Below are 27,707 nucleotides of genomic sequence, written 5' to 3' on the forward strand. Positions count from 1 at the left end.
ATTTCCTAGATACATTGCAAGTAAATCTGTTGCATGAGAAGCACGATTGATGTCACTCCTGTGCCACACAGTGAAGAAACATTTGCCTTTAAACCCTTGGTTTTGTTTGCTTTTTGTTTTTTAAAGGCAGGTTCCTGTCTCATGTATCCCACTCTGTGCCCTGAAAGGCATGATTGCTTACATGCCAGACAGCTGTGACCCACTCAGGCATGGTGTTCTAACAGAATGTCTCGTGCCCTAAAATCTAGACATTAGGCTGGTCAACACATGGCAAGAATGGGAATGTAGTCACTGACATAACAATGTGCACATCTGAGATGATGGTGATTGAGATATCTGTAGTGATAACAGCAACCATTGATTAGCTCAATTTTTCCTCCCTTGCCTTGCTGCTCCCTGGCAGCTTTGTGTAAAACATGAAATAGCTTGAAGGTATAGTTTCATCTGTTCCATTCTGAAGCAGTGCCTTATTTTTACCTTACTGCAAGTTCTACACTGACTAAATTTTACTGCTCTGCCTACCAAGAATGCTACTTGCATCCAGGGTTCTAGAAGTGCTTTTCTGCTCCAAAAACTGTCTAAACCATTGCCAAGTACAGGCACATTTTCCTTTTGTGATAAACTTGGGTATTTTGCTCCACTAGCACTTAAGGTGTTTAAGCTTAAGGCTTTCACCAGATGAACTTTTCACTGTAAAGATGATTTGTTACCTTCAGAATTCAACAGGAGCAGGCCCAAAAGGAACCAGTATTCCACTGGGCTTCTTTGAAATTCCCAGTCTGTCAACTTTCAGATTTTTCAAGCTGTTTGTCCAGAACGATACTGCTTTAAGATCCATTTACACAAGAATGGTCCATTGCATAGTTTACTTTTCTGTGAGGATTTTACTCCCACAATTGAACCTAACAATTTTATAACATTTTCTGGCTAGTATTGAATTAATTTCTTCATAGCAGTCTGTACGGGACTATGTTTTGGATTTGTGATGATGTGTTAATAATGGGGATGTTTTCGTTACTGTTGAGTGCTTACACCAAGCCAAGGCATTTTCTGCTTCGCACCCACTCCAGCAGCAAGTGTGCTGGGGGAGAGCACAAGAAGCTGTGAGGGGACACAGCCAGGACACCTGATCCCAACTGACCAAAGGGATACCCCTTATTCATGGTGCTGTGCTCTGCTTTCCTAGAGATGGCCGAACACTCCCTGCCCATCAGAAGTGTGAGCAAACTGAGCTTTGCTTTCACACACAGCTTTTGCTTATCAAACTGCCTTTACCTGAGCCCAAGAGATTTCTCCCTTTCAGCCTCTCAGTTTTCTCTCCATCCCACCTTGGGGGGAGCAAGCAAGCCAGCAGCTGTGTGGGCCTTGCTTCAACTAGGACACCCATAAGCAGGCAGACAATAAGCAAATACTTGTGAAACCTTTTCTCTTGACTGACAAAGAAGGGGGAAAAGAAAACAAAGGACAATTTAAAAAGAAAATAAACAAATATGGACTACTAAATAGAAGCCACAGAAAAGCAGCCATACAGGTAATGAAAAAAGATTTTGTATCTCGTTTTTATATTTTTTTAAATGTAATGGAAATAGTTTGGATCATAGGTGCTATAGTCATTGAGAGGCAGGCTAGATTCACTAATTATTTAATTACTGGGTCACTGAAAACTTGTTTTATTTTTAAATAAATAATGAGTATATGTCAGTAAAGTGACGGCTTCTCATTTGCATAGTGAAAAAGGGAGTGCCAAAGGATAAACTGTACATATTAAATATTATTATTGGCATATTTTGTCCTTCTGACTCAAGTTACCCATGTTATCACCTGACAGCATCCAGGTATGTGCATTACAAATTTAGTTTATTATGGCTGTTTAAACTCAAATTGATAATCCTGTTGAAGGCTCTCTGAGTTATAAACCTTCAAATTTATGGTTAAAATTTCATAGCTCCTAAGAAAAAAGAGTGAATTACTTTTCTTTAATTCTCGTTTTAAAGATCTTACCCAACCACATTCTTCTGACTTAATGTATTGAAAAGCTAAAATGATATCCCATGCTAATATTTCATTAGTGAAGTAAGTAAAAAATAATTTCATTTCAAAATTAATATTTGCAGAAAGATTAAGGCTTTCAGCATCTCATTTGTAGCTCTCTGTTGGAACCCTGGACACAGAATTTCATGCTTTCTGCGCTGACAGGAACAGACCCACAACAGAACACTGCGTTTGACCTGAGGCCGTGGAAAAAGCTTCCAAAATTGATAGAAAGAATGGAAACTTGTGAGTGTGTAGTTTGAATAGAAGTGTGTTATATGACCTGGCAGAAAATTTAGACTTTAAGGTTTTAGAATATAGTAATATCTATGCAAAAAGACGGATGTTTTAGGGTGTTAACTTGCCTTGATCTTTCTCCTTCTTCATGGATTTTAGTAATACTGTGTGAATGGATAGAGAAATCCGCAATGCAGAACACAGGTGTTTGGTTATTGGGTTTCAAGTAAAAATAAATTAGTTGGCATTTTATATTGGGTAGTTGACACTTAAAAGGCCTTGGAAAGGGATACCTGGGGCCCCATTTTCTAGACTGTTAGCTTAGTGTGCAGACGACCTCCCTGTCTGTGTAATCTAATATAGATAAGAAAAAATAAACAACTGAGTATGAACACAAAAACTGTCTCTCTCGCTCATTAATATCAACCTTGAGGAAAAGAACAAGAAAAAATACACGACATTAGACAGGTCTCTATCCATAAAGGCCACAGACGCAAAGTTAGATGTTCCCCCGGCGAAAAGGCAACAGGGGGAAAGAGCTCCACTGCCTTCCGGAACGACGGAGCGACACCACCCCATTCCACACGGGAAAGCACGGCTCTGCCACAGGTTTTAAAAGCTGCAGACACAGCTTTATCTCAAGCCAGCCCACAGGGCCTGGTTCAGAAGAGCCCGGGACAGGGAGAAGTCGTAGGACAGCACGAACCGCTCCAGACAGGCGAGGGGGGAATGGGATCAGATCTCGGACTGGGAGTCCCAAACACAGGAGAGCCAGAGATAATAAAGGGGGCTCCCTGCTTCCGATGGCCGCAGCACAGGCCATCCCTAGACTGCCCGCTCTCACTCAAACCCAGAGCGAACCGCACGGCACAGCAGCGAGCCTCCCAGGTCCCTAGCTCACCCCACGGTTTTCGGCAATGCCGATCGGCTCTCCCCTCGGGAAGACAGTCACAAACCACGGGGCGTTCCCCAGAGACTTCCTCCGAGACCGCCTACTGCAGCTTACAGCATGCTCACAAGAGATGTGCTTTTCACAAGATGGCGGCACCCTGCATCTCTCTGCCGTACAATAAAATGGCGGCACTCTACGCATTCGTGCCGTACAGCAAAATGGCGGCACCCTGCACACTTCCGTAAATAATGTATGTAGAAGTACATAGATACTTCGCCGACGCCATTTTTGTTACCAACGAGATGTCCAACCTCTGGCTGCAGTGCCACCTATGGCTGCTTCTGTTATTGCAGCCTCAATACCTAAATTACACAGCCACAAATAAAACCTCCGAGTTTCTGCACAGGAGGAAGTGGAATGAATACAGCCTCGAAGCCAGAAGAAGGAGCATCTCAAGACACAAATCCACAGAATATAAACAGAGAATTAATTCAATTTTCTCCTAATCCAGAGTCATTTCAGATAATAATACAAGAGATTCTTCAAGAGACATACCTAATTTTACTAATTGGGCAGAGATTAATAGAAAGGCATTAAAGGAGGGAGATTTTGATACTGGCCATGCCAGTAAGATATGGTGGACAAAATGCAAATCCTAAATGGGTACCTCTGATGCACAACATAATTAAAGATTGAGGTGGGCAATTAAGGACAGTGGCTTAGGCTCTCCATACTTCAAACAACTGTTGAAAGGTACTTTCAATAATAATGATTTGGTGCCTTATGATTGTAAATATATAGCATCTACAATCTTAACAGAGTCACAGTACATCCTGTGGGAAGTCAAATGGAGAAGAGCTCTCACCTAGTTGATAGAGACTTATGCTAGAACTGCAAACCCAAATCTCGCAACAGCCCAAATAGCAGGAGACAAACCTCATGACAAACCTGAGGACTAAGCTGTTGATCTTCCTTGCGAAGTGATTTCAGACATGAAAGAAGTAGCTCAGAAAGCAATTCTGCAAATTCAACCTGCTGGAAGCCCAGGGGGCATTAATACAGAAGTAAAGCAAGGAATATCTGAATCATTTACCTCTTTCATAGATCGCCTTACTCACACAATAGAAAGATAATGCAGTGATGAAGAGGCACATCCTCATCTGCTTCAAAGCCTTGCTTTTGCAAATGCCAATGAAGAATGCAGATGCTTAATTAATGCCTTGCCAGATTCACAGCCAACCCTGCCTCAAATGATAGAAGCCTGCAGAAAGATAGGCCCTCCTCAACATATATCAGCCATCCAAGCAAACGTCTTGGGAGAACAATCTGGAAAGTCCTCGTAGCAGCAGACCAAAGACTCGCAAAACCCCTCACAGCTCTCCATATAACTTCTCAACATGACGATTCCACAGAAGTAATGGAAGCAGAACTCGCCAAGAGACCATGTTTCAAGTGTGGAAAATTTGGATGCATAAAGAAGTATTATCCAGAGTCTGCTGAGAGTGCGAAAGCACCGAATTGTTGCCCAAGATGCAGAAAAGGGAGACATTTTGCAAATCAGTGTTGTTCCAAAGTAGATGTGGATCGAAGACCTCTGTCTCTTCCGGGAAACTCCAAAAAGAGTAGCCAATGTTCTACAACACAAGTGTTGGCAGTGGCTTAACAGCCCAAGACCCCTCAAGACACACAATATGTGGGGAACCCCAATCAGACTCCCTATGCAGGACCATCTGCTGCTTCCCCAGTGACCCAGAATTGCTACCCCCAGGGGCACAATAAGAACAGGCAGCTTCCAATTTAATATACTTCATGAATGAGAGTCATGCAGTGATATTCACAGAAGTCACTAGAACTTCATGGAAAAGGCAAGAATTCTTAATTATAGGTAAGGACAGAAGCAGCATCTTAGGGCTTCCTTAAGGCATCTATCCACCAGTCATTTCAGTGAACCATAATGAGGAATTGATAGTTTTGGCTCAGGCCTTGAAAAATCTGTTGATTGTTCCAGAAAATACTCCAATAGCCAAGGCCATTGCTTTATCATCCAATGCAGTGGAGCAGCGGGTCATGCCAGCGGTGAATCAGCAGACATTATCTGAAAATGAAGACATGAAGATCGATGTCTTCTGGATGAAACAAATAGGCCGTGATCAACCACAAATAACCTGCAATTTAACATGTGATAGCAAAACAGTCACAATCGCAATCACAGGCATGTTGGACACTGGCGCGGATGTCACAGTCATTTCCCATGTTTTTGGCCCAGAGAGTGGAACTTGATTGCACCTTTGAAATCACAAGAATTGGAAGAACCATGTTACGTATGCAGAGTGAAAGACCGACCATTGTTACAGGGCCAGATGGAAAGGCAGCAATCATTCATCCTTTCATTGTGCAGAAGCCTATCACTGTATGGGGAAGGGATGTCCTGTCACCATGGGGAACAAAAATAGAAGTGGATTTTTAATAGGAGTCACTGAGGCACTCACCACCCTGAAATTGACCTGGAAGACAGACAATCCTATTTGAGTGGACCAGTGGCTGCTGGACAAAATGAAACAGTGCTCAAAAATTTAGTGAAGGAACAATTGCAGAAAGGCCACACCAAACTGACAAATAGTTCCTGGAATTCTCCAGTGTTTGTTATCTGCAAGAAAACTTCCAACTCATGGAGACTGCTCCATGATCTCAGGAAAATCAACGAGGTAACTGAAGAAATGGGACTGCTTCAACTTGGACTTCCTTCTCTCTCGATGATCCCGAGAGAATGACCACTTGTGATTATAGATCTGAAAGATTGTTTATTCAACATTCCACTTCATCCAAAAGATGCTCCTCGATTTGCTTTCTCAGTTCCAAGCATTGGCAGACAGGAGTATTTGCAAAGATATCACTGGGTGGTCCTTCCTCAAGGACTTAAAAACTCGCCAACAATTTGCCAACAGTTCGTGGCCTAAGCCTTGTCTCCAGCTCAAAAGAAGCACCCGCAAGCAATGATAGTGCATTACATGAATGATCTGCTCACTGCAGCACCAACACAAAAGAAATGCAAGAGGCTCGTGACAGCATGATTGCAAAAGTTCAAAACACAGGACTGAAAGTCTCTATGTCAAAAATCCAGGAAACTTCACCATAGAAGTACTTAGGGTGGAGAATCACAGAGCAAACAATTAGGCCACAGAAGATAGAACTCAAAACCCATGTCAACAATCTGCAGCATCTACAGCAGCTTTTGGGAGAGATCAGTTGGGTCAGGCCAATTTTGGGGATTACCAATGATGAACTTGTACCACTTTTCAACCTACTGAGAGAAGATGGCAACATTAAATCTCCCAGAACCCTCACACCTGAGGCTCAAGATGCCCTTCAGAAAGTTACTGAGGCCCTTCAACAAAGATAGGCACATTGCTGTGCAATGTCACAGCTGTTTGTTCTTGCAATGTTAGGAGAAAAAATCAAATGGTATGGTCTCATATTTCAATGGGACACCTCACAGAAAGATCCCCTGCTGATAATCAAATGAATTTTCTTATCCTACAGATCTCTGAAAACAATTTTTACAACATTAGAAATGACAGCTCAGATCATAATCAGGGCCATAGCAAGATTAATGACAGGCAAAGATTTCATAACAATTTATCTGCCATTGAAAAAAGAATATTTTGATTGGGCATTGCAAAAAGCAGAAGAATTGCAAATTGCATTACTTGATTATTCAGGTGTCTGTTCAATTCATTTTCCAAAACACAAGCTGTTGCTGGGAAAATTAAGTTTCAAGGAAGAACCCATGATGAGTGAAGTGCCATTGGATACAATAACATTATTCACTGACAGTTCAGGGAAAACACATAAATCAGTAATAACATGGCAGAATCCAACAACAAAAACATGGGAATCAGATATTCAGATAGTGGAAGGATCTCCTCAAATTGTGGAATTGGCAGAAACGGTCAGAGCATTTCAATTATTTCAGGAACCCCTTAATCTGATTACAGATTCAGCTTATGTAGCCAACGTAGTCAAAAGAATAGAAGTATCACTCCTAAAGAATGTTGATAATGATTTGTACTGTTCTCTTGCATGCATGCAAAAGGCCATAGAACACAGAAAAAAACAAATACTTTATCTGTCACATCGGAGCACACTCTTCACTTCTAGGATTCTTGGCAGAAGGAAATACAGAAGCAGACAAATTAACGATTTGCAGACTCCTTGCCAAACATTTTTGAGCAGGCAAAACTGAGTCACACATTTTTTCATCAAAATGCACAAGCACTTATGCGAGCATTTCCGATTGCTAAAGAACAAGTGAGGGCAATCAGAAGTCCTTGTTCTGATTGTCAGTTCATGCAACCTCCTGTATCCACAGGACCAATCAATCTGAGATGATTGCAGAGTCTGCAATTATGGCAAACAGATATCACAAAATACCTGTCCTTTGGGAAACTCTAAAATGTCCATGTATCTTTTCAGGTGCAGTCTTTGCCTCCTTGCACTCAGGAGAAACAGCAAATCTGCATGTCAGCATTTTCTGCAAGCATTCGCATCACTAGGTGTGCCTCAGGAAACAGACAGACAATGGTCCAGCTTATGCTATGGACACATTCTTAATGAATTGGGGTGTGCATCACACCTTTGGCATCCCACACTTTCCCACAGGTCAAGCAATCATTGAGAAGACACACCACACTTTAAGGTCCCTTTTGGATAAACAAATAAGGGAGGAAGCAGAGGCCACGCCTCAAATGTGTCTAAACAAAGCACTACACGTTTTAAATTTTTTAAACAGCTCTTTTGCAGAACACCAATCATCAGACATTCTTCCAACACCACACAGGAGAAATTAAAGGAAATTCCTTTAGTTTTGATCAGAAATACAGAGACAGGAAAATTGACAGAAGGCCCATTTTCACTAATAACCTGGGGTAAATGTTATGCTTGTGCCTCCACAGGTTCAGGTCCTAAGTGGGTCCCTTCACAAAACATGAAGCCTTATTAACCACAGAAACATGCAGACACCCCCAGAAGCACAGAAGCAAGCACACAGACGTGAACTGCATTAAGACTGCATCTGATGACAAACATCTTTTATCCCTTAAACAAACATCTTTTGTCCCAGAAGCTGCGAACCTTGGGTTTTATGCCAATGCAAAAAGTGTGGGAATCGTTGGTATCATAAAGCCTCGTTGGCAAGAGCGTGATGTGGATCATGTTACAATTCAAAATTTCATATGAGGTGTAAGGCCATTGAAATTTTAATTTTATCATGTCACAAGGAAGAAAATAGATCTCGTCTCCACAGTCTTTGGAGAGAACTGTGGGGAGAATCAAAAGAGGTCCAAATTTGCAGAGCTGAATGTAAAAGAAGTAACTTAGTGCCTTACATTTGGCTTGTCCCAGAACAGAACTGGGAAAAGGCAAAAAAGGAGTGTGCAAAAACTGAAAACAAAAAAGGTGCCTTGAATCAGAAAAGAAACCAAAGAGAAACATGAAGCTAAATCAGATATCATACTTGTGCCTTATTGTTTCGTTCTTTGCCTGAAGTAACACGATCCTACCCTTGTGTCAACCAAAAATCAATTTTTGGGTGACCTTGACCAATGCATCAGGCCTGGATACCATTTGTTAGACTTATTCAAGTCCAGAAAAGCCATTCTCAACCTGCTTGATCAGTTTACTGGTAGACAGTTGGCCAATACCAAAAGATGTCTCTCCAGATCTTTCATGATTCATTATGAATCCCACAGAGGGATGGAATGTCTGGACCAAATTTCTCCTTAAGGCACCCTATGAACCTCAAGAACTGGAAATCTTTGGCTCAGTGAAAATGAATTTTTGCATAGTATTTGGCTTTCATGGGTCAAAACAAAATAAAGACAAAAATCACAGATGTCACTCCAAATCACACCTTGTACAAAAATGCAACATCTTGGTGCAATTTCACCTCAGCCTCGCACACAGCACCCAATCATTTCCCTTTAAAATTGCCGCAAAGAATCCTTCTCATTTATGGTGATAGAGTTTGGCCTGCCATTCCATCAGAAGTCAAAGGTGGCCCATGTAGCATTAGGAGACTTACTTTGCTGACAGAGAAATGATAAAAGAACATAAACATAGGGAGAAGAGGTTTGTTGATCAATGTACACCTGATTGTAATGACAACTTTAGGGTCTGGAGTTTTGGAAGGACGCTTACAGCAGCTCTTTTCCTGCCTCAGGCAGCTGCAGGAGCAGCCTTGAAACAATTAGATAAACTAAGTTGTTGGCTAAGTAAGACATCTCATGCCATTTCTCTTAAATTGAGTAATTTGTTAACAGATGTTCAAAGTGTGAGACATGCAACTCTGCAAAACAGAGCAGCAATTGATTTTCTTTTGTTAGTGCACGCACATGGATGTAAGAATCTTTCTGATCATTCGGTGTCTATACATAAAAGCATACAACAATTGGAAGAGGGTATCACCAACCTCAGAGAAGAAGGAGGATCATGATTGGATGGTCTGTTTGGCTGGTTGAGCCTTGCACCATTGTGGAGAGAACTTTTGAAAATAGGCATGTATGTACTGACTGTCATCATAGTTATCATGGTATTTGTGCCTTCTCTATTTCATTGTATCCAACAGTGGGTTAACAAGGTGGTCAAAACAGTGTTCATGGTTCAAACAGGAGGGGGAGATGTTGGAACCCTGGACACAGAATTTCATGCTTTCTGCGCTGACAGGAACAGACCCACAACAGAACACTGTGTTTGACCTGAGGCCGTGGAAAAAGCTTCCAAAATTGATAGAAAGAATGGAAACTTGTGAGTGTGTAGTTTGAATAGAAGTGTGTTATATGACCTGGCAGAAAATTTAGACTTTAAGGTTTTAGAATATAGTAATATCTATGCAAAAAGACGGAGGTTTTAGGGTGTTAACTTGCCTTGATCTTTCTCCTTCTTCATGGATTTTAGTAATACTGTGTGAATGGATAGAGAAATCCGCAATGCAGAACACAGGTGTTTGGTTATTGGGTTTCAAGTAAAAATAAATTAGTTGGCATTTTATATTGGGTAGTTGACACTTAAAAGGCCTTGGAAAGGGATACCTGGGGCCCCATTTTCTAGACTGTTAGCTTAGTGTGCAGACGACCTCCCTGTCTGTGTAATCTAATATAGATAAGAAAAAATAAACAACTGAGTATGAACACAAAAACTGTCTCTCTCGCTCATTAATATCAACCTTGAGGAAAAGAACAAGAAAAAATACACGACATTAGACAGGTCTCTATCCATAAAGGCCACAGACACAAAGCTAGATGTTGCTCCTTCGTATTCTGAGAAAGATGTAGGTGAGGGGAGATTTCCCTGCCCCTCTCTGGAGGGGAAAAGTTGTACAAATTCTGAATCACTAACCAAGAAATTGCACAAGTATTTGTTTGAAAATAAAGTAAAGCCATTGTTTAATGAAATGGCAGTACTAATGGTCTTGTAAACAAATGTAAACAAATACATGACAGAAAGCAAAGCTGCCCAAACAAAAGAAGTACGTTAAATAGTCAGGAAAAAGTATTTTTGCCATTTTTCATAAACATAGAGATGAAGAAATGTACACGTTTGTGTGGCAAACACAGAAATACATACATAAAATATTACCACTGTTCGGCAGTTAAATTTAGAGAGAGTCCACAATACTTTGAATAACACTAACTAGAAATAAGCAACAAGAGAATGAATTAGAAGGTCATGTGAGCAGTGAAATGCTACCTGTTTTGAGAGGCATTGCTGACACAAGTACCAGAGGGCCTGGTTTGTTTGTTACAAACACTGCCCTTAGTGAGCACAGCGAGGTCAGAGGACAGCTCACACAGTCCTGGCCATACCCAGGTGAGTTAAGAAATTTAGAGAATTAAGACTTTAACTAAAATAGAAACAGCTTATGAGAAAATTCAGAGTGGAGAATATGAAAGAGAATTTGGGATAGAGGCAGTGTAGGACTGGGTGTGCTTGATTAGACACCTATGCAGGTCCTGCTTGCAGAGGGAATACAATGTAGCCAACAATTGCCAAAATAAAATGAATGGTCCAAGGACATATATATATATGTCATTCCTCTTGTCTTAAGTTGTGTTTGTAGAAGGACAAGGAGAATGGACTGTAGTGGAAAAGAAAGGAACCATGTCCACAACTGCAAGCAAGGGATCTCAACTGTGTCCAAGAGAACCAGGAGAACTGCAAACAGGATACACTTGAAAAGTTCAAGCCCAAGGAAAAGAACGATTTCATTAGAAAGACCCCATACCCATTTCAAAAGAAGAAATGAGCATGCCCAGAGGGGCGGGGAGCTCATTACCATATGAGGCAAGAGTGGGCCAGAGTCAGCAATGAATATGTATAGTCGTATTGTGTAATCCTATGCATATGTAATCCTGTATATATGTAATACTTTGGGGAATAAATAGGGAATGAGGGGCAGTGACAGGCGCACAGTCTTTGGTGATGATTCCAGCATGTTGCCCAGCCATAATAAAGCACTTTCTCATGTTAAGTAGTTAGGGAGTCCTTTGTCCATGATTTTATTGCTTCACGGATGCCCCTTGTTTCCCATCCATCCATTCCCTGCAGGCAAGCACAGGAATCACAAGCCAGGTGTCCTCTGGCCCTGGGCACTGCTGGAGCCTGGGGCTCAGCCTGGGTTAGTGTGACCATCCATGTGTCAGCAGAGGCCTCGTGCACTCTGCAGTCAAACCCACAGAAAAATATGGTGAACTGACCCACCTCGGATGTTGTGAGCTTCTGGGATTCTGTCCTGTAGACTCCAATTGGAATGTCTCCTGTAGAGGAACAAAGCTTCTGATACAGTCTGGCATATGTCCTAATCCACAGATCCTCTTCTGTGATTTTCATCTGAACAAATAACAATAGGAGAGAGGACTTTTAACTCTTGAGGGATTATCACTTGTTCACTATGCTACTCATGGGAAAAAAAAACCAACAAAACTAAACACTAGCTGGTAATTATCCCATTGTAGTGTTGTTTCACAACAAATCTGCAACTTCTATTGAGTTTGTCAGACTGTTTCTTTAGCTTTTTCCCTGTTTAGAAGACATTGTAGTAGAAGCAGTTTAGCATTATGAACTTCTGGTCTTAGTTTAAGATTATTTAAAATTCACATGGCAGCCTTCAACCACTGTCTAAAGTAATTTCACTAAAATATAAATGAATAAATGAAATATTGTCAGCAATAAGAAACTAGTGTGGACAGACTGGAGTGCATGAGTATTTTGAATTTTGTCCACCAGACTGCATGCTGAATATGTGGGGATAAGGGAGTGGGGAGGAAGTAATACACTAAGAATAAGTGGCATAACAAGTCTTACACAAAGCTCACTTATTTCATTACTAGCTTTATTTCGAGATGTATGATGTGTTCCTTTTTAAAGATTCAATTGCACTTTCAAGTGTTCTTACATTCACTGTAATAAAGCTTAATGATTGACCAAGAAATATGTAATTTTTATTTAAACAACTTTTTTAAACCATTATTGATACGTCCCTGCTGTTCTTTATAGATCATCACAAAGCAACTTTTAATACTCAGCTTGTATTGATATGTTTGCTACCCAGGGTATGATGGGTGTGGGAGAAAACAGAAAGGTGCGGCTTATTTTAGTAAAAATTACTTCAGTTGTTTAAGATTTTATGTATGTATATACACAGTTAAATTGCATTGGGTAATATTGACATGTATAATAACAAGATGATTTTTTAACTCCAACTCCTAGTCATTTAATACATCTGATCTTTATGTAAAAACTACATACGCTCTTTATTGCCCATAGGAATGGGGACTGGGAGATAGTCCTGGCCAGGCAGCACAATACAGGTAGTGCTTTCTGGTTTTGGTATACTTAATTTTTAAATTTTGTATACATAATTTTTAAATTGGTTGCTGAACTGCCATTGGTATGTAATATAAAATGCACTATTCCTGTGTTTTCCTGACTTTCCAATTTTCTGCTGAATAGAATGAATTATGTTTTCTCAGAGAGATGTTTTTTTGCTATGAAACTAAAAACGGGTATGTTTTCTGTTTCATTTCCTCTTCTTCTCCCTGATGAAAAAGGAAACAGATGGCCTTCCTTGAACTTTCACAAAAGGAAATGCCATACAAAGAAAGTGGAAGTGTTTTGCAGACAGTACAGAATCTTCTCTGGTACTCTGTACTGGTTTTTTTTTTTTTGTAAATAACTTACAGAACAAAGAAACCCAGATCCTGGTGTGGTGTCAAGTCCCAGCAGAAGTCTTGTGATAGAAATCATAAAATCTTTCACAAATGACTGCAAGATTTTTTAACAGGAGAGACAGAAAAGAAAGAAAAAAGCTTTAATGAATAGATGAGTAGGCAACCATTAGCACTGAGTGTGAATTTCAAAGAAATTATACATCTGTGTTTACAGTCCATCTCTTTAAGTATCTTAATCACTGTAGGAATACCTATCCTTTTCTTTTTGCTGAATTTACTTATATAAAGTAAGTTTTTCTAAATAGGTTCTGCATGTGCATGCAATGTACATACAAGATTCAGGAGACTAAGGCATGGTAAAAGCAAAGATGGATGTGTCAGTGGAAGTGAGGTGTTAGCCCTATGAGGTGTGAAATTACAATAAACTCTTCTGTGCAAAAGAAACACTGGCATATGTTAGATGGATCTGCAGTCCTCAGTGGGTCCCTCTGAGGTGAAACTGCTATTATTTTTATTCAAATGAGTAATCTGAAGGGTTTTGAAGAGTTCATATGCCTCGTTGCTCTGCTAAACAGTATGTTGCTATTGGTTAAAAGGTAGAAATTAAGTTTAGTGTAGAAATGTAGACGAAGGCCAGAAACAGACTAAAATTAAATCAGCTAAAACACAAGTATTTCTCCTCCTGGGCTGGGCTGCTGGAATGAGAGGGCCATGTGGGTGCTCTTCTAGCTGTGGCTGAGCTGTTCCTTGCCACCTGTATTCAGGTGTAGCAGGGCAGCACTGCAGTCCTTGGAATGCAGCACACACTGTAGCTCTGCTGGCTTCATGCAAATGCATAGCTAACAAAGAGGTTTTCACAAAAGAAATACCTCACAAATGTATTACAGAAATTCTTTAGAGCTAGAGAATCTGGATTTGTTCAAACTCAGAAACTAGATGGATTTCATTTGATACACAGTGATTCAACTATTTTAATTTTTGTACTGGTAGTCTCCCAGTTGTGATGGGCTAAAAGCCAAGGAGCATCTTGAATAAAATTTGCTTGCAAATTAAACCTACTTGTTATCTTGGCTGCATCATTTCTGACACTGAATTTTCAATAAATCAACAAGTTTATTCACCAGCATTTGCAAGACCAAGTTTTCATTTTTCAGTCACTGTCCTAAAGATAATTCAAAGGCTTTTCTTTCAGCCTATAATGGGAAGCAGCAGCTGAACCTCAATGTTCCACATGTCATTTGCTCTGTTTCTTGCAGAAAAAAAAGACAGAAAATGGGACCATGAAAAAGAACAAAGAGCTGCTGTTATAGAATTTCTAACTTGGAATAAGAAAGATAATTCTAGAAAAATGACAGTTCACCTATGAGCAGTAGCAGTTCAAAGGAAGGACAGGTGGAATTAAAGTGAGAATGAGTATGTAAGGCTTTTTGTTTTAAATACTTTCTGGTGAATGGCATTACTCTGTCAAATCATAGCATGATTATTCATGTGTAGGAACAAATATAAAAATTAAAGTTACCTATGTGCTGGCAGGAGCTGTTGATGATTGACAGATCTGTTTCTATATATGTGTCTTTGGTATTTTTACTTCTTTTTAATATTGTGGTATGTGATGCTGATATTCTGGGGCATGATTATTAAGATATTTTATATGCAAATACATGTATTTCTAGAACCTTAAAATATGTACGTCCATATACATGATGGGTTTATATATTAATGACTTCTTGAGAAAAGTTTAGCTCCAGGAATTTTTCTATTTATGTTGGATTTGCCTTCAGAAAATTTATTTGTAAGTAGAATTGTGATGAAAGAACACCTTTCATGCACCAAATTACCAAGTAAATTAATAGCCCTGCAAGGATGTTTTCCGCCTGATAGCATCCACAGTCTATCCCCAGGTTGAGGCAAAGCAGGAGGTTGCTCAGGTGAAGAGATGATGTGGGCCACGGTGGTGTTCCTGCTTATGCTGTGTGCCTTGATCCTTGAAGGGTGGTGCTGGGGGCTGCTCCTTGGGCATCCTGGTATGTCAGTGTACAGAAAAGTGGGCACTGCTGGGCACTGCTGAAGAGTGAGCACTATTGGCCTATTTTCCACCCTGAAACTAGCAACTACTGCCTCCATTTGCCCTGACTGTATTTTCTGATATTTTTTCTTCACATCCCTGAAGCTGTGCTCGTCCCTGATTCTCACTGTCATCACTTCTTCCTGGATTCTGAGCCACAAGGTTGAATTGCTGCCTTTTCTTCCCCCACTGTCTCTTTGTAACCACTGAATGCATTTCTTGCAAGGGCAAGCATGGCTTACTTTACAATGTATTGATTAGGCCTCTGCAGTCTAGTCAACACGAGTAAGAGAAGAGGACAATAAGTAAATGAGGCCTTTATCAGCAAATGCAAGAGACTAATAAATTACATGTTAAAGTAATTTTGCTCCTTTCTGTTAGGGGCACAATGCCATGGGAATGGGCGAATAGGGCCCTGCCTTTTTTGTTGCAGAGTACAGGTATCACCCTGAAACTAGAGCCTTCTGATTATTTAGAATTGTTCATTTTTCTTTTTTCTTTTTCTTTTTTAAAGGAGAAAGGGTGAGATGTCACCCTGGAAATTGAAGCCTTCTGATAATATTTCCATAGTTTTAGTTACTTTCCCATGAAAGTGACATAAATATAGGTTGTTTATCACATTCCTTCTAAGAAATGTCTTTTGATGGACGTTTCCCATGACCAGTGTGTTTGGGAAGGTGCTAACTTAATTATCCAATCTCTGGTCATTTTCTAGAATCTATAAATACTAGAGTCAGAGAATAAAGGATGGTTTTTTTGTTCCAACACTGAGAGATGTTCATGTGAATTATTTTGTGTCCTCTAGCAACATAGAAGCATTATTACGTAGGCCTTATCAAAGCTATTTGACTGTGGAGAGGTACATAAACAGTGTTATATTATGTAACATCAGATTTTGTGCAGTCACAGAGTGATTTTGGGACTGATAACTGAACTAACATGTGGAGCACACTCCATTATGTTTTGCCATTGATTGGTCCCAGTCACTTGAATGGATCCTATGTCAGAAAATAGGGTCATCCAGCAATTAAGAACAATAAAATGGGTGGTAATATTTGTGTTAAGTTACAGTACTGTTCATAGTACCTGATAAAGCAGTGTGTCCAACATGCTGATGCTGAAAACCCTGCCAGCAGCAAAGGGCAATCGAAACATAAATGCCAGATTAGATCCCTTCTCCCGCTCTTTCTGTTAAGGAATTAAAAAACAGAAAACATTTTTAATACTGATTTTGGAAGGACTGAAACAAAAACATGAAATAGATATTATCCTGAAAGAAGTCAAAAGTGTAAAATCCCTTTACTCTCAACATGGTTTCTTCCTATAAACATGCAGGATCTTTATTCAATAGGTACAGTTCTTCAGGTTGAAAGACACTGATCAATGTATATGTTGTTTCAGTCATCACATCTCAAACTGCATGGGCATATTCCGCCAGATCAGTCTTAAAAAGATGGAGAGATATCAGCTGTGCTTATCTCCTGTTAACCTGCTCCAGCTCCTTGGTGCTGACAGTGCACTGTCATCCTGATCCAGGAAGTCTCCTAGGAACACGAAACATGAACACAATCTGGTACAAAAGGAAAGAAATGGGCACAGGGGTCAATCAGTGCCCTGGTGCTCCTGGCCACACTGTGGTACCAGCCACGATGTCATGGCTACCTGGACACATGCTGGCTTAGGCTATCAACCAGCACTCCTGTCCCTGAGCAGCTTTCCAGCCACTCTATCCCCATCCTGTAGTGCTGCAGGCGGTGATTGTGACCGAAGGGCAGGACCTGGCCCTTGGTCTTGCTAACCCTCATATGACTGGACCAGGCTTGTTTAGTTTCCTTCCATCTCTTCTACATCTTCCATCTCTTGCTTTTCCTTTATTCTTGCTTCAAAGAGATTTGTGAGAAATATAAATACAAAAGAAGAAATATATAGAAATACACAGAATATAGAGAAATATATAGAAGAAATATAAATATAGAATAAATACTTTCTTGGCAAGAAGAAACTAATTTTCAGGTGTTGATCTGGAACAACTTCCTAAAAACCTGTGAGTTCAACAGCCAAATTTGTGTGCTAATTGCTTTTACAATCTTAGAATTTACATAAATTGTTACAGATCTATGTTAAATATGACACCATTAATAAGAGGTACCAATCTCTTTTTCTAACTCATATGTCATTATTGTTTTTTATTACTTAATGTTAATTCAAATCTGCTTAATACCTGAATTATATTAAAGGAAAAAAAAAATGGAGACAGGAAATAGGAAACCCCATCCTGAAAGTTAGAAAAGCAGCCTGGCTCTCTGTAAATCACAGCAAATATACTGGGCCATCCCAGACAGATTTTTGTTCACCTAACATCTGTGCGCTTATCCCTGTGGAAGATACAAAATCACAGGATTTGGTTTGATGAAAAGATATAGGAACTTGCACTTACTTCAAAATGAACACTTACAGCTGTAGGATTTCTATCACTAACACCTGCAATATTTACTTGGAAAAAAACCATAGGAAACTAAAGCCTGAATCCTATCCAAAACATTAAAAACTCTTTCTTTCAAGAAGAAGGGACTGGTTACCACATTTCTTTTCTTATGCAAGACAAATGGAGAACATAGATTTCAAGTTTAGAGTGTGGGTGTTTTGTTTTTCCTTGTCTCTGTTGTATAAAGGCCTCTGCTTTCTCCTATGTCTGTGCTGAGTTTACTGTAAGATTTATTTATCACTAAAATGAGAAAATTTGCAGCTGCAACAGCAGATGGACATCTGATTTGTGTATCTGTCTTCTGAAGCCCATTAGGTCGAAAAGACAATTTAGCAAGTATGTTTCACTGCTACCTCAAGGCAACTTGCCTGACATTCTCAGTCTTTCTGGAAATGAGGTGCTTAATGCAGAAATAACAAGCAACTGTATGTTTGACTGCTTTAGGTAATTTTTACTAGAGTTTTTAATTGCCTTTCATTTTGCATGAGGGAGCTCTGAAACATCGAATGAACTTTGGCACCACCTGTGAAGTTCCCCCTGCAAATGCTAAGATGAAGTGATTGGGAAATATCAACAGCAGGCAACTGCAAGAGCAATGAAGAAAATGTTCTTTCTTTAAGATAATTTATCTACCTCCGTTTCAACAGAGTGTAGATTGGATAGGAAGTTCAATAAATGTTCAGCTTCCAACCTATCCTCACAAATTTTGCACAATAAATTAATAAAGATAGTCAAGAAGTTAAATTTTTATTTTTATTTTTAATATTTTTAAGTATTTCCAGAATATTTGCTTGAAAAATTTAGGAGCCTATGTAAATAAAGAACTGAGATAAAAATCCTGGTTTCACTGCATGGAAGTAGACAGCTCACAGAGAATTCCAGAATCCAACTGGAATTGGATTAAAGGAAAATGTCAACAAATAATTTCAAAAACACTGTCTGTGATAGTACACCAAGACATTTTAGTTAGGTTGAAACAGTGTTGAAGGCCCTAGCCATCTGTTGGCCCTTGTTGCCCTGAAAGAACTGCCAATGCAGATTCCAGCCAGTTTTAGCTTATCCTTTGTGGATTTACCATGGAGGGAGGAAGTGCTACAATGGAGGAGCCACAAGTGCAAACCTTAAAGGGTAGTGGGGGTGGTTGGCATTATTCCAACAAAGCTGAGCCTCCTGCTGCAATCAGCTCCTCTCTTTGTGCAACAACTTTTGTCTGCCTTACTCACAGCTCTCCAGGTTATATCTCTGTCAGAACACCACCAAAACACAAGATCAAGCCTTCATGCTACTATGGGCAAAGATAACAAGTCACTAAAGGCCACCCAGATATTTACATTTTGTGGTCAAAATGTGTGATATTCATCCGAGTAAAAGATTTACTTCTCATCCTTATCCTATCTCATCCACACAGGCTGAATTTTTGCAGCATTCAGTTCCTTTGTAAGAAACTGGACTGGGAAGATAAGTTTCTATGAAAAGGCTCTTTTCCATTAAGTATATATTAAAATTACCTACATGAATATTAAACAGTAAATAGTGAAGTCTGAAATACCAAAAATCTAGGAAATTTACGGTACAACTAGGAAATGGAAATTGTATGTTAAATCTGTACAATGGTAATGATTTTGGCATGAATTCAAATTCACCACGATGTGAAAGATGCCTGAGGTGCACCAGTTGGGAGGGTACACAAGAAAACCCAGCAGTCATACTGATTGACAGGACTGATAGAGAGAAAGAAAAGAATGTAGTGAAGGATTTCTGCCCTTGAATATTGTCACAGTGATATTTGTCTCTCACAAACTCAGAATATGGCCAAGATCATGAAAGTAATACTAATACTGTAAAATTTGGGGTGTGCAGAGGTGGGAAGGTCAGATCACCAGTGATAATTTGTGAGAAAGAGGACTGTCCTTGAGTTTAGAGAGTTAAACAGATGCACAATATTACTTCCTATGCTCCATCTGTTTTAAGAAACAGTGTTTTGAACAAGCAGTTTAAATTTATCTCCATACAGCCACAGTTCCACAATTTGAAAATGCCAAATATACATACAGAATATGAAGGTTTTATCTAACATTTAAGTAGTGTCGCTGTCCCTCTCATCATTTTGACAGAGAACAATTGCGGTTCTCAAACCATCCCAGTAATGCCAATATCTCCCATGGATATACAGAAATGTGTACAGAAGACATGATTATAATGCCTTTAAAATGAAGTGGAATTAAAAAATACATTATAATAAAAGCTGTATGTTTTAAGTGTTTAGTTAGTTAAAAGATGTTCCATGTTAATTGCCTGTGTCACCCTGCTGGACAACTACATTAGCTCTAAATATTTAAATATCCAAAAACATTTTCCTTGAGCAAATTCAACCAGAGAGTTGGTTGATTAATATTATATAGTAAATTAATTACATGAAATCAAACTTTATTCTTAAATGAGGGTAGAATTTTTTTTAAAAAGAAAATATTTTATGGTAGCTTTACAACCATAAATAATTTCATTGTTTTGAAATCATTGTTACAAAATCAGAAAAAGTAATAAAAGTATATAATTTAAATTGAGGATGGGGAGAGGCAAATCTCCTTACCTTTTCCAATTTGGACAGAGCAAGAGAATAGCAGTCTTTGGCTCTGAACTGCATGAATCTCATGTTGGCCGGGTGAGTTAGTTCTGTGATAATGCTTAGGCTGGAGAACAACCTGCATTTTCAAAGAATGTAGTGGTTATACTTCTTATTATAACAATTCACAAATGTAAGGCTCTACATAAAGCTACAGCTTGTGCTCATGTCCATCTTTTTAATTAAGTCCTGAAACCTGTGGTAGGTCTGGGCCAAATGAAATGCTGGTCCAACAGCAGTGGAAACTACAACATGTTCTCTGTAGAATTCACAAAGAAGCACACACTGAACTCACAAAACACTTATATGCTAGAAAGAAACAACTTAATTTAATTATGAGAAATTTTATTTAATGATTGGTACAATATCAAACATCTGTAGGAAACAACCAAAATTGCAGAAGTTTAAAGCTCGTACTTAGTACCTGGTTGCATGTAAAGTACTACTGATTTATGTACCCTTTCCAGTTGGTTTTTCTTGCTTGAGGTCTGTTTGCATGCTGTGACTACAGTCTGAGCAATACAGATGAAAACTGACACTTGTGGGAGTTTCTGAGAAAACATATGTTTATATATACTTATGTTCTCACTTTGAAATATTTATATATCTACAAAATATTTATAACTTAATATCCATTCAGGCTTCCAGTAACTAAAAGCAGTGAAGAAAGCTCAACTTTGAACTGAATTACACAAATTTTCAAGCAGCAAACTAAAGAGCCTCTCCTCAGCACTCAGAGCTCCAAGAAACAGAAAGAAAATCATAGTTTACACTATTTAAATACTAAACAAGTTGGAATAGAATGCATATTATTATTTAAATCTTTCCTCTACAGATTCATGTCAGAAAATGAGATGCAGATTTATAGCCTCTTCCACTGATCCTGAGGCTACTTATCTACACTTAGCAATATGTAATTGTAGTACTAATTACATCATAGATGTGGCTTCTGGCTCACTTTTCATGGAAGCAGGATTTGGTAAATTAGTGTCAAATGGAGTTCAGTGCACCTTTTGGAAGTCTTGTCCATTTCCCTCACTTTTGCAGGGAGAAACATCACTGAAACAGCAGTGATATACTGCTCATTTAGCAGAGACTAAATGAGCAAATGTATATACAGACTATCTGCCAATATGTGTTAATCCCACACCACATTTGAAAGCTAACACTACAGAATTCAGAATTAGGAGTAATAGGAAATTAAAAGCTGATCTCATGATAAAATATACACAGGAAGAAAAAATGCAGGCCGCTATGTTTCTCTTAGAGATGGCTTAGTTTATCATCAAGATATGAAAACTGATTTATGTTAGGAAATCTGTTTCAAAATTGGTATTGGTAAAACATTTTACTTACAAGTGCTTTTTAGTCAAATTAGGGGATATTACTCTCTAGTTAGTCAGGGACAGATTGCATCTTGCGCTGGGTGTAAGGGACACTGCCTGCTAGCTTTTAGCACTGGAGCAGGCTCCTTCTGGGCAAAGACCCCTCTCTTTTACCCCATTCTGGATGGGGAAGAGAAATCCCCCACCAGACTGATGGAACAATGGTTTACTGTTGAACTTGTATTTGGAAATCAGACAAACAAGACAGACATGTAGTTCTTTCCCAAACCACAACGATAAATCTAGAAAATAATGCAATGCCATCGTAGCACCTCATTTAGTTTATCTCTAAATTGGTGCTGACAGCTAGATACCAGCCAAAACACTGACCTGTACATGTACCGCTGGCAAAAGGCTTCTTGAAGGATTTGAAATAGCCTTTAAGAGGTTAACTAATAAAACTTTATAGTACTACAGACCTACTGCCTGAGGAAATGTGCTGTTTTTCTGAAGTGGGCTCACATCTGTCTACAGGGACTCAGTGGTTGGCTTCCTATTTAATTTTAAGAAGTGAAAAGCTTCTTAAGATATAGTCCAAGACTGTTAATTTCTCCTTTTATATTTAAGCTGTGATAACTTGTTCTTTCTTAGTCAGTGTGCCCATTTGAGTCACACTTCTGTACTCCTATGTCAGGTAATACAGTGCTGTGTCACAGTTTCAATTGGGATGGCACAGCTTCTAGCCCTAAAGGTGCTAATAACCCATCCTTATAAACAATGCATCTGCCTTTCAGGGTGGGGAGCACACTCTCCTGGCAAAGCAGGATTAGTAATTTATGTAAATCAGGGAATAATGACACAACTGGTGTATGAGATCTGCCAGCCTAGGCTGAACACTACTGCAGCACTCACATTTTTCAGGCCTGAGTAACTCACATCAGGGGTGTTTAGATCAGCCTGTATCCTCTGAATGGTTTCACCTGGTAAGACTGAAGTGGAATCTTCGTCAATGATGTGATACCATTGAAAACAGCATATTAAATCCAGTGGTTTAAAATCCCTCTTTAACACTACAGTTGGTGTTGAGTGCTGCATGTCCAGTCTTTTCTTCATTGCTTTCTGATATTATTAGGTATTCATAAGTAACAAAAAAGCTTCAATATATTCTTAAAGGTCATTTACAAAACTATTTGCCTTAGTGTAGTAATGAATGTAGTTTATTCTGTAGAACTGGTAAATGTCACTACCTTATGCCTCTTCCCAAAGCTTACTTACTTCTACAATTTTTATATAATATAAAAATGCAGTGAAATTATTATATGTGTTCCAGGGAAAAAAAATAGAAAACATATTATATATGTGTATATATAATATATATTGCATATATGTGTATATACAATACACTATTTGTGAAAGTTTACAAAGTTTTATGAAAAAGTGTTGTTAACTCTTAAACCAAGGTATTTCTTTTAATTTACTTTGATTGTAAATATACAATGTTAAAACAATACTGAACCAGACACAGAATTTGTACACAAGTTAAAGCTGCCATCTAGTTGCAAACCATGTGCAAGACAACTGAAGGAGTATACAGTAACATCTAATGGCATACCTATCATATGTAGTTTCTCTTTCACAAAGTAGAACACAACTAGGGGAAAAAACAATTGGGACTTTTCAAGTTTTTCTTTTCATACAACTCCTTTTTCCATCTGGGGGTAAACTGTATTTCTGAAAAACTGATGTATGCAAAAGATCTCAGTGAGATGCCCTAGCACTGTATGGTTAGAAGTAGATCTGAGTGATGCATGAATGATGATAAAGTTCAATTACCATTTCAACCCAAATTTCATAGATGTCAATAGGAAACATACACCATGCAGGTATCAGGTACTAATTCAGAAACAGAAATATTAGAGAAAGACAGAATTAACATTTCTTGTGCAATGCAGATTTTGCTTCCTTTGAGCATATGCAGAAATGCAAAGAGCATTTAACTGCATTCTCAGAACTGCATTTACCAAAAAACATCTCCACTGTATTTTAATGAGCTCAGTTTTCAAAATCACTGAAGAATTCAAAATACTTTTACTATGCATCTCTCTTCAGTCTTTCATGGAAGGTTTGACACAGAAAACAAGCAATTCAAATAAAAGCAACATTGAATCATACTCAATTTTCTTTCAGGTCTTATTAGAATAAACACCAGGAAGTGCTAGGCTTAATCCCCAAATCAGGGAGGCATTTCATACCTGACTGTGTAGTTGTGTTTTGTTTTGTGTGAGATTTTTGGGATGTTTTTATTAAGCAAATAATGTTTATCTCAGCTCAAAGCAACCCATTTTTTCATACTTATAGAACCAAGATATTGAACACAAAGGCTTTAATGAGGAGAGTTCTCAAAAGGAACAGCAAATCTCAGTGTTTTGCTTTTCATCACAGCCTCTTCAGCCTCTTTACTAGACTGATCATACTATATTCTCATGACTCTTACTATGTTGCTGTTAAAATTTTTTCACACTGTGTGTGTGTTGAAACTGTTTCGACGCTGTGCTTCTCAAACCTGGATTTCTCAGTCTCTGAGCTGAGCTCTTTCAGAATACTCTTTCTGTTTATCTCGGTTCTCTGGGTCAGGAAGAAAACTTCAAAGTTCATTAGGATCTTATTTCTCATGTTTATTAGGATGTTATCACAAAACGGCCCTGAACTACGCAGTTTCTTTATCTTTATACTTACTCTTACTTAATTAACAATAGACATGTATATTTTTTTTTTTAATGACTCAGTGATTCACTACCTGTGTACTGCACTGCAGCATTTTCTATCTAATCACTTACTATTACTTAAAAACTTCTAGAAGAAGAAAATGAAAAAGAAAGAAGAAGGGAAAGAGATAACACCTTAAATCCTCCATCTTGTCTTCTGCTCTCTAAATTAGCTTAAACTCTAAACTAACTTTTTCACCAGTGACTTAAGAAAACTTTCTAATCTACCCACTTATACTTTTAATTTTTCTATTTAACAGCTGCTCTCACAGTTCTACATGAAACTCAATGTTTTCTTGGATGTCAGAGCTAGGTATCAGAGACAAGGGCACACTCTGTGCCTCAGACTCCAACTGCTGTCATATGTAATATTGTATATATGTGCCTAAAAACCTAACTTCTGTGAAAAAATAGACATTCAAAATTCAACACTTACTACTAACTTCATAGTGATGCACTGCTTACCTTTCAGCATTAGAAGGATATGCTTTTTGTATGGGCTTTAGCATTACTGTGCAGTTTCTTCTCTCAACTATCTTTCATCCTAAGTCTTCAAGAGTAACTTTATTTTCCTTCCTGTAAACCTGACAGCTAAATTTTAAAATGATTATCTGGTTTTGGGATGCAACGCACTTCATCTTAGCTTTCAGGAGAATACCTCAGGATTCTAAGTGAGTTGCTAAGCAGAGTGGGAAAAAGTTGCCCATGTAAGACACAAATTTATGCAAGGGAAAACTTAAGCAGAATAAAAAAAGAGTAAGTTCTTAGCACAAGAGGCATCCAGTATTTCATAACTAATGAAGATGTGTAAATAGATTGCAAAAATGCCTTACCTGAAGAGTGTTTGAACATTCACAATAGTCTTGGCATCTGCCATGTAGTCTTCCTCGGCACTCATTGTGCTTTCTTTGTCCACCACCACCATATTAGCTGCAAAGGTGACCCCACACCTTAATAAGTCATCTAGGCTTTTGTGAAGAGAAAGAGGTAGAAAGAAACAAGCAACTTAAATATGGAACACCTGAAAGATTAGCCACGGTTTGCATCTGCAGACGTAACAACTTCTTATTGATTATATTATCAATATTATCATACTATATTAATTAAGGATAACACCTCAATTAATTGGTAGAATAGAATACAGAATCTACTTCAGTAGGTTGTTACAGTCCCTCTCTTTTGTTAAAGATAAATTTATTTCAATTTTTTTTTTTTATAAGCCTTTATCAGTTACTTGAGAAGACTTTAGCCTTATCCACTGGAACAACTTGCTCCATTGCAGTTACTTCTGACAATAGAAAAACCCAAATAAATGCTCCAGGTTGCTCTTCCCCACAGTTTTATTTTGGTTTCAAAATGCTAATAAATGAACTGGAGTGTTCTCAGGATGCTCTTAGAAGCAGCTGCAGAGCAGCAGAATTTGTGCACAGCTGGATGATGTTTGTGTGAAGCCCAACCACAGAAAACACTCACAGACAGCTGAGTTACAGTTCTCATCATGCATTGTAGCTTTGTCTCCAAAATGAAGCATGTTTCAGCTGTTTTAACATTTTCCACAGATCCTAAGCACTTTTTGACAAGTGTGGTGGGTTTTTTTAACAACGTATTTTAGAAGAATATATACCATTATTTTTTTTTTAAACTGTTTGACTATAACAAAAGAAAAACTGATTTTATGTGATCTATGAACAACTGCAGTGCACAAGTAGAAGTCCAAACTTTTTTCCTGAGTAATTTGTATTTCTGCTTTTTTCAGACTTTCAGCTGATCCCTGAAAATAGCAATATATTCTGAAATACTCAGATTTTCTGCATTTCAATGTTTCATAAACTCAACAGCTATTCTTATTTTAGCAGTTACATTCGGCTGGCTTGTGGAGAATTTGAAAAATGCTAATGTGGAAGTATAATTCTAGTTCTCAGGTACCTCTAGCTAAAGGTTTCTCAAGATTGTAACATAGATTTATATCTTTTATATCTTGATATATTTTGATGAAATACACCTCTGCTATGAATTTGGTAAAGCTGTTTTTCTGTGAGCCTTCTAATTTCTAACAAGAAAAAGAATGGTAAATGAAAGTCATTCCTTCGGTAGTTTTCTCTCTGAGATGATGATACTTGATTGCTACTGAACAAATTATAAATATTTTAGATACTTATAGATAGTATGTGGTACTTTGAGAACATATTTTATACCCCTTAAATAAGAAAGGAAAATTTGCCTATTTTACAATGTGTTTCTTATGTACAGATGATCAGATATATAAGTTGTACATGATTTAAAAATATGGTGAGGAAAACACAGGGAATATGTATGAACTATATTTTTTAAAGTATTCTTATTGATGATAACAGATGTCAAAAAAACCCTCTACAAACTCCAGGTGCTTATTGCATCAGGAATTAAAGTGATTTTAGTGTCAGAAAAGATGCAGAAGTTCATGCTATTACTGTGAACTTCTGAATTCTGAATAATCACTTATTCTAAAGACTACATGCTTCATTTTTTTAAAAATGCATTTAATTCTGAAAGAACAACAAAACACCATTAGGGAGGAATTTGGTGATTTCCATTTTTAAATACACTCAATCAATTTAAACAGTTTAATTTTCTAAATTAGTAAAACAGTTTAACATCTGAGTTATTAATTACTTTGAATACTTTGAGTATTCCCTCTTGAGTAAACATTTTGATGCCGTTTTGGTTTTGCCTTTTTCCTTTTATATGTTCTCTGTATTTTTCACACATATATTTGTAGCTCTGTAGCCTATTATATTAGTAGTTAGTTTTCCCAGTAATTTTCCATGTCCTTTCCCTAGGCAGAAAGACAAAAAAAATTCCAGAGCTCCAAGCCCCAGGAGGTGCAGAGCCCCAGCACTATCTTGGTCCTTCCTGGGAACCAAGGCCGAGAACAACTCTTCAAGATACATTTCATGGACAAAGTGCAACAAGTGCCAAGGGGGGGACTCCAGAGAAGGGGCTTGACCTGGGGGTAAAATTTCATCACCATTTGTCCTCCTAATTGGTGCTTTTTATCAATTATGATAATTTCCTAAAACCT

At 38.3% G+C, this 27,707-nt stretch overlaps 1 protein-coding gene and 1 pseudogene across 7 annotated transcripts in view; one reads left to right on the forward strand and one right to left on the reverse strand.

Moving 5' to 3' along the window:
• The window catches only part of KCNT2 (potassium sodium-activated channel subfamily T member 2), a 129,080-nt gene that overhangs the window by 8,301 nt on the left and 93,072 nt on the right, over positions 1 to 27,707 (reverse strand). For 6 of the 7 annotated variants that reach the window (XM_088060345.1, XM_088060341.1, XM_014250608.2 and 3 more), the window contains 5 exons: positions 25,480 to 25,614; positions 20,524 to 20,635; positions 16,535 to 16,636; positions 13,394 to 13,477; positions 11,915 to 12,043 (listed from right to left, as the gene is read on the reverse strand). In XM_088060345.1, coding sequence (XP_087916471.1) covers positions 11,915 to 12,043; positions 13,394 to 13,477; positions 16,535 to 16,636; positions 20,524 to 20,635; positions 25,480 to 25,614 — 562 coding nt within the window. The remainder of the gene's footprint in view (positions 1 to 11,914; positions 12,044 to 13,393; positions 13,478 to 16,534; positions 16,637 to 20,523; positions 20,636 to 25,479; positions 25,615 to 27,707) is intronic. The other variant, XM_088060342.1, reaches the window with a different exon arrangement.
• On the forward strand, positions 6,951 to 9,911 carry LOC148183673 (uncharacterized; annotated as a pseudogene).

The sequence above is a fragment of the Pseudopodoces humilis genome, chromosome 10, assembly GCF_049639895.1.
Source record: "Pseudopodoces humilis isolate 2021_Gansu_Grassland_sample_001 chromosome 10, ASM4963989v1, whole genome shotgun sequence".
Classification (NCBI taxonomy): Eukaryota; Metazoa; Chordata; class Aves; order Passeriformes; family Paridae; genus Pseudopodoces; species Pseudopodoces humilis.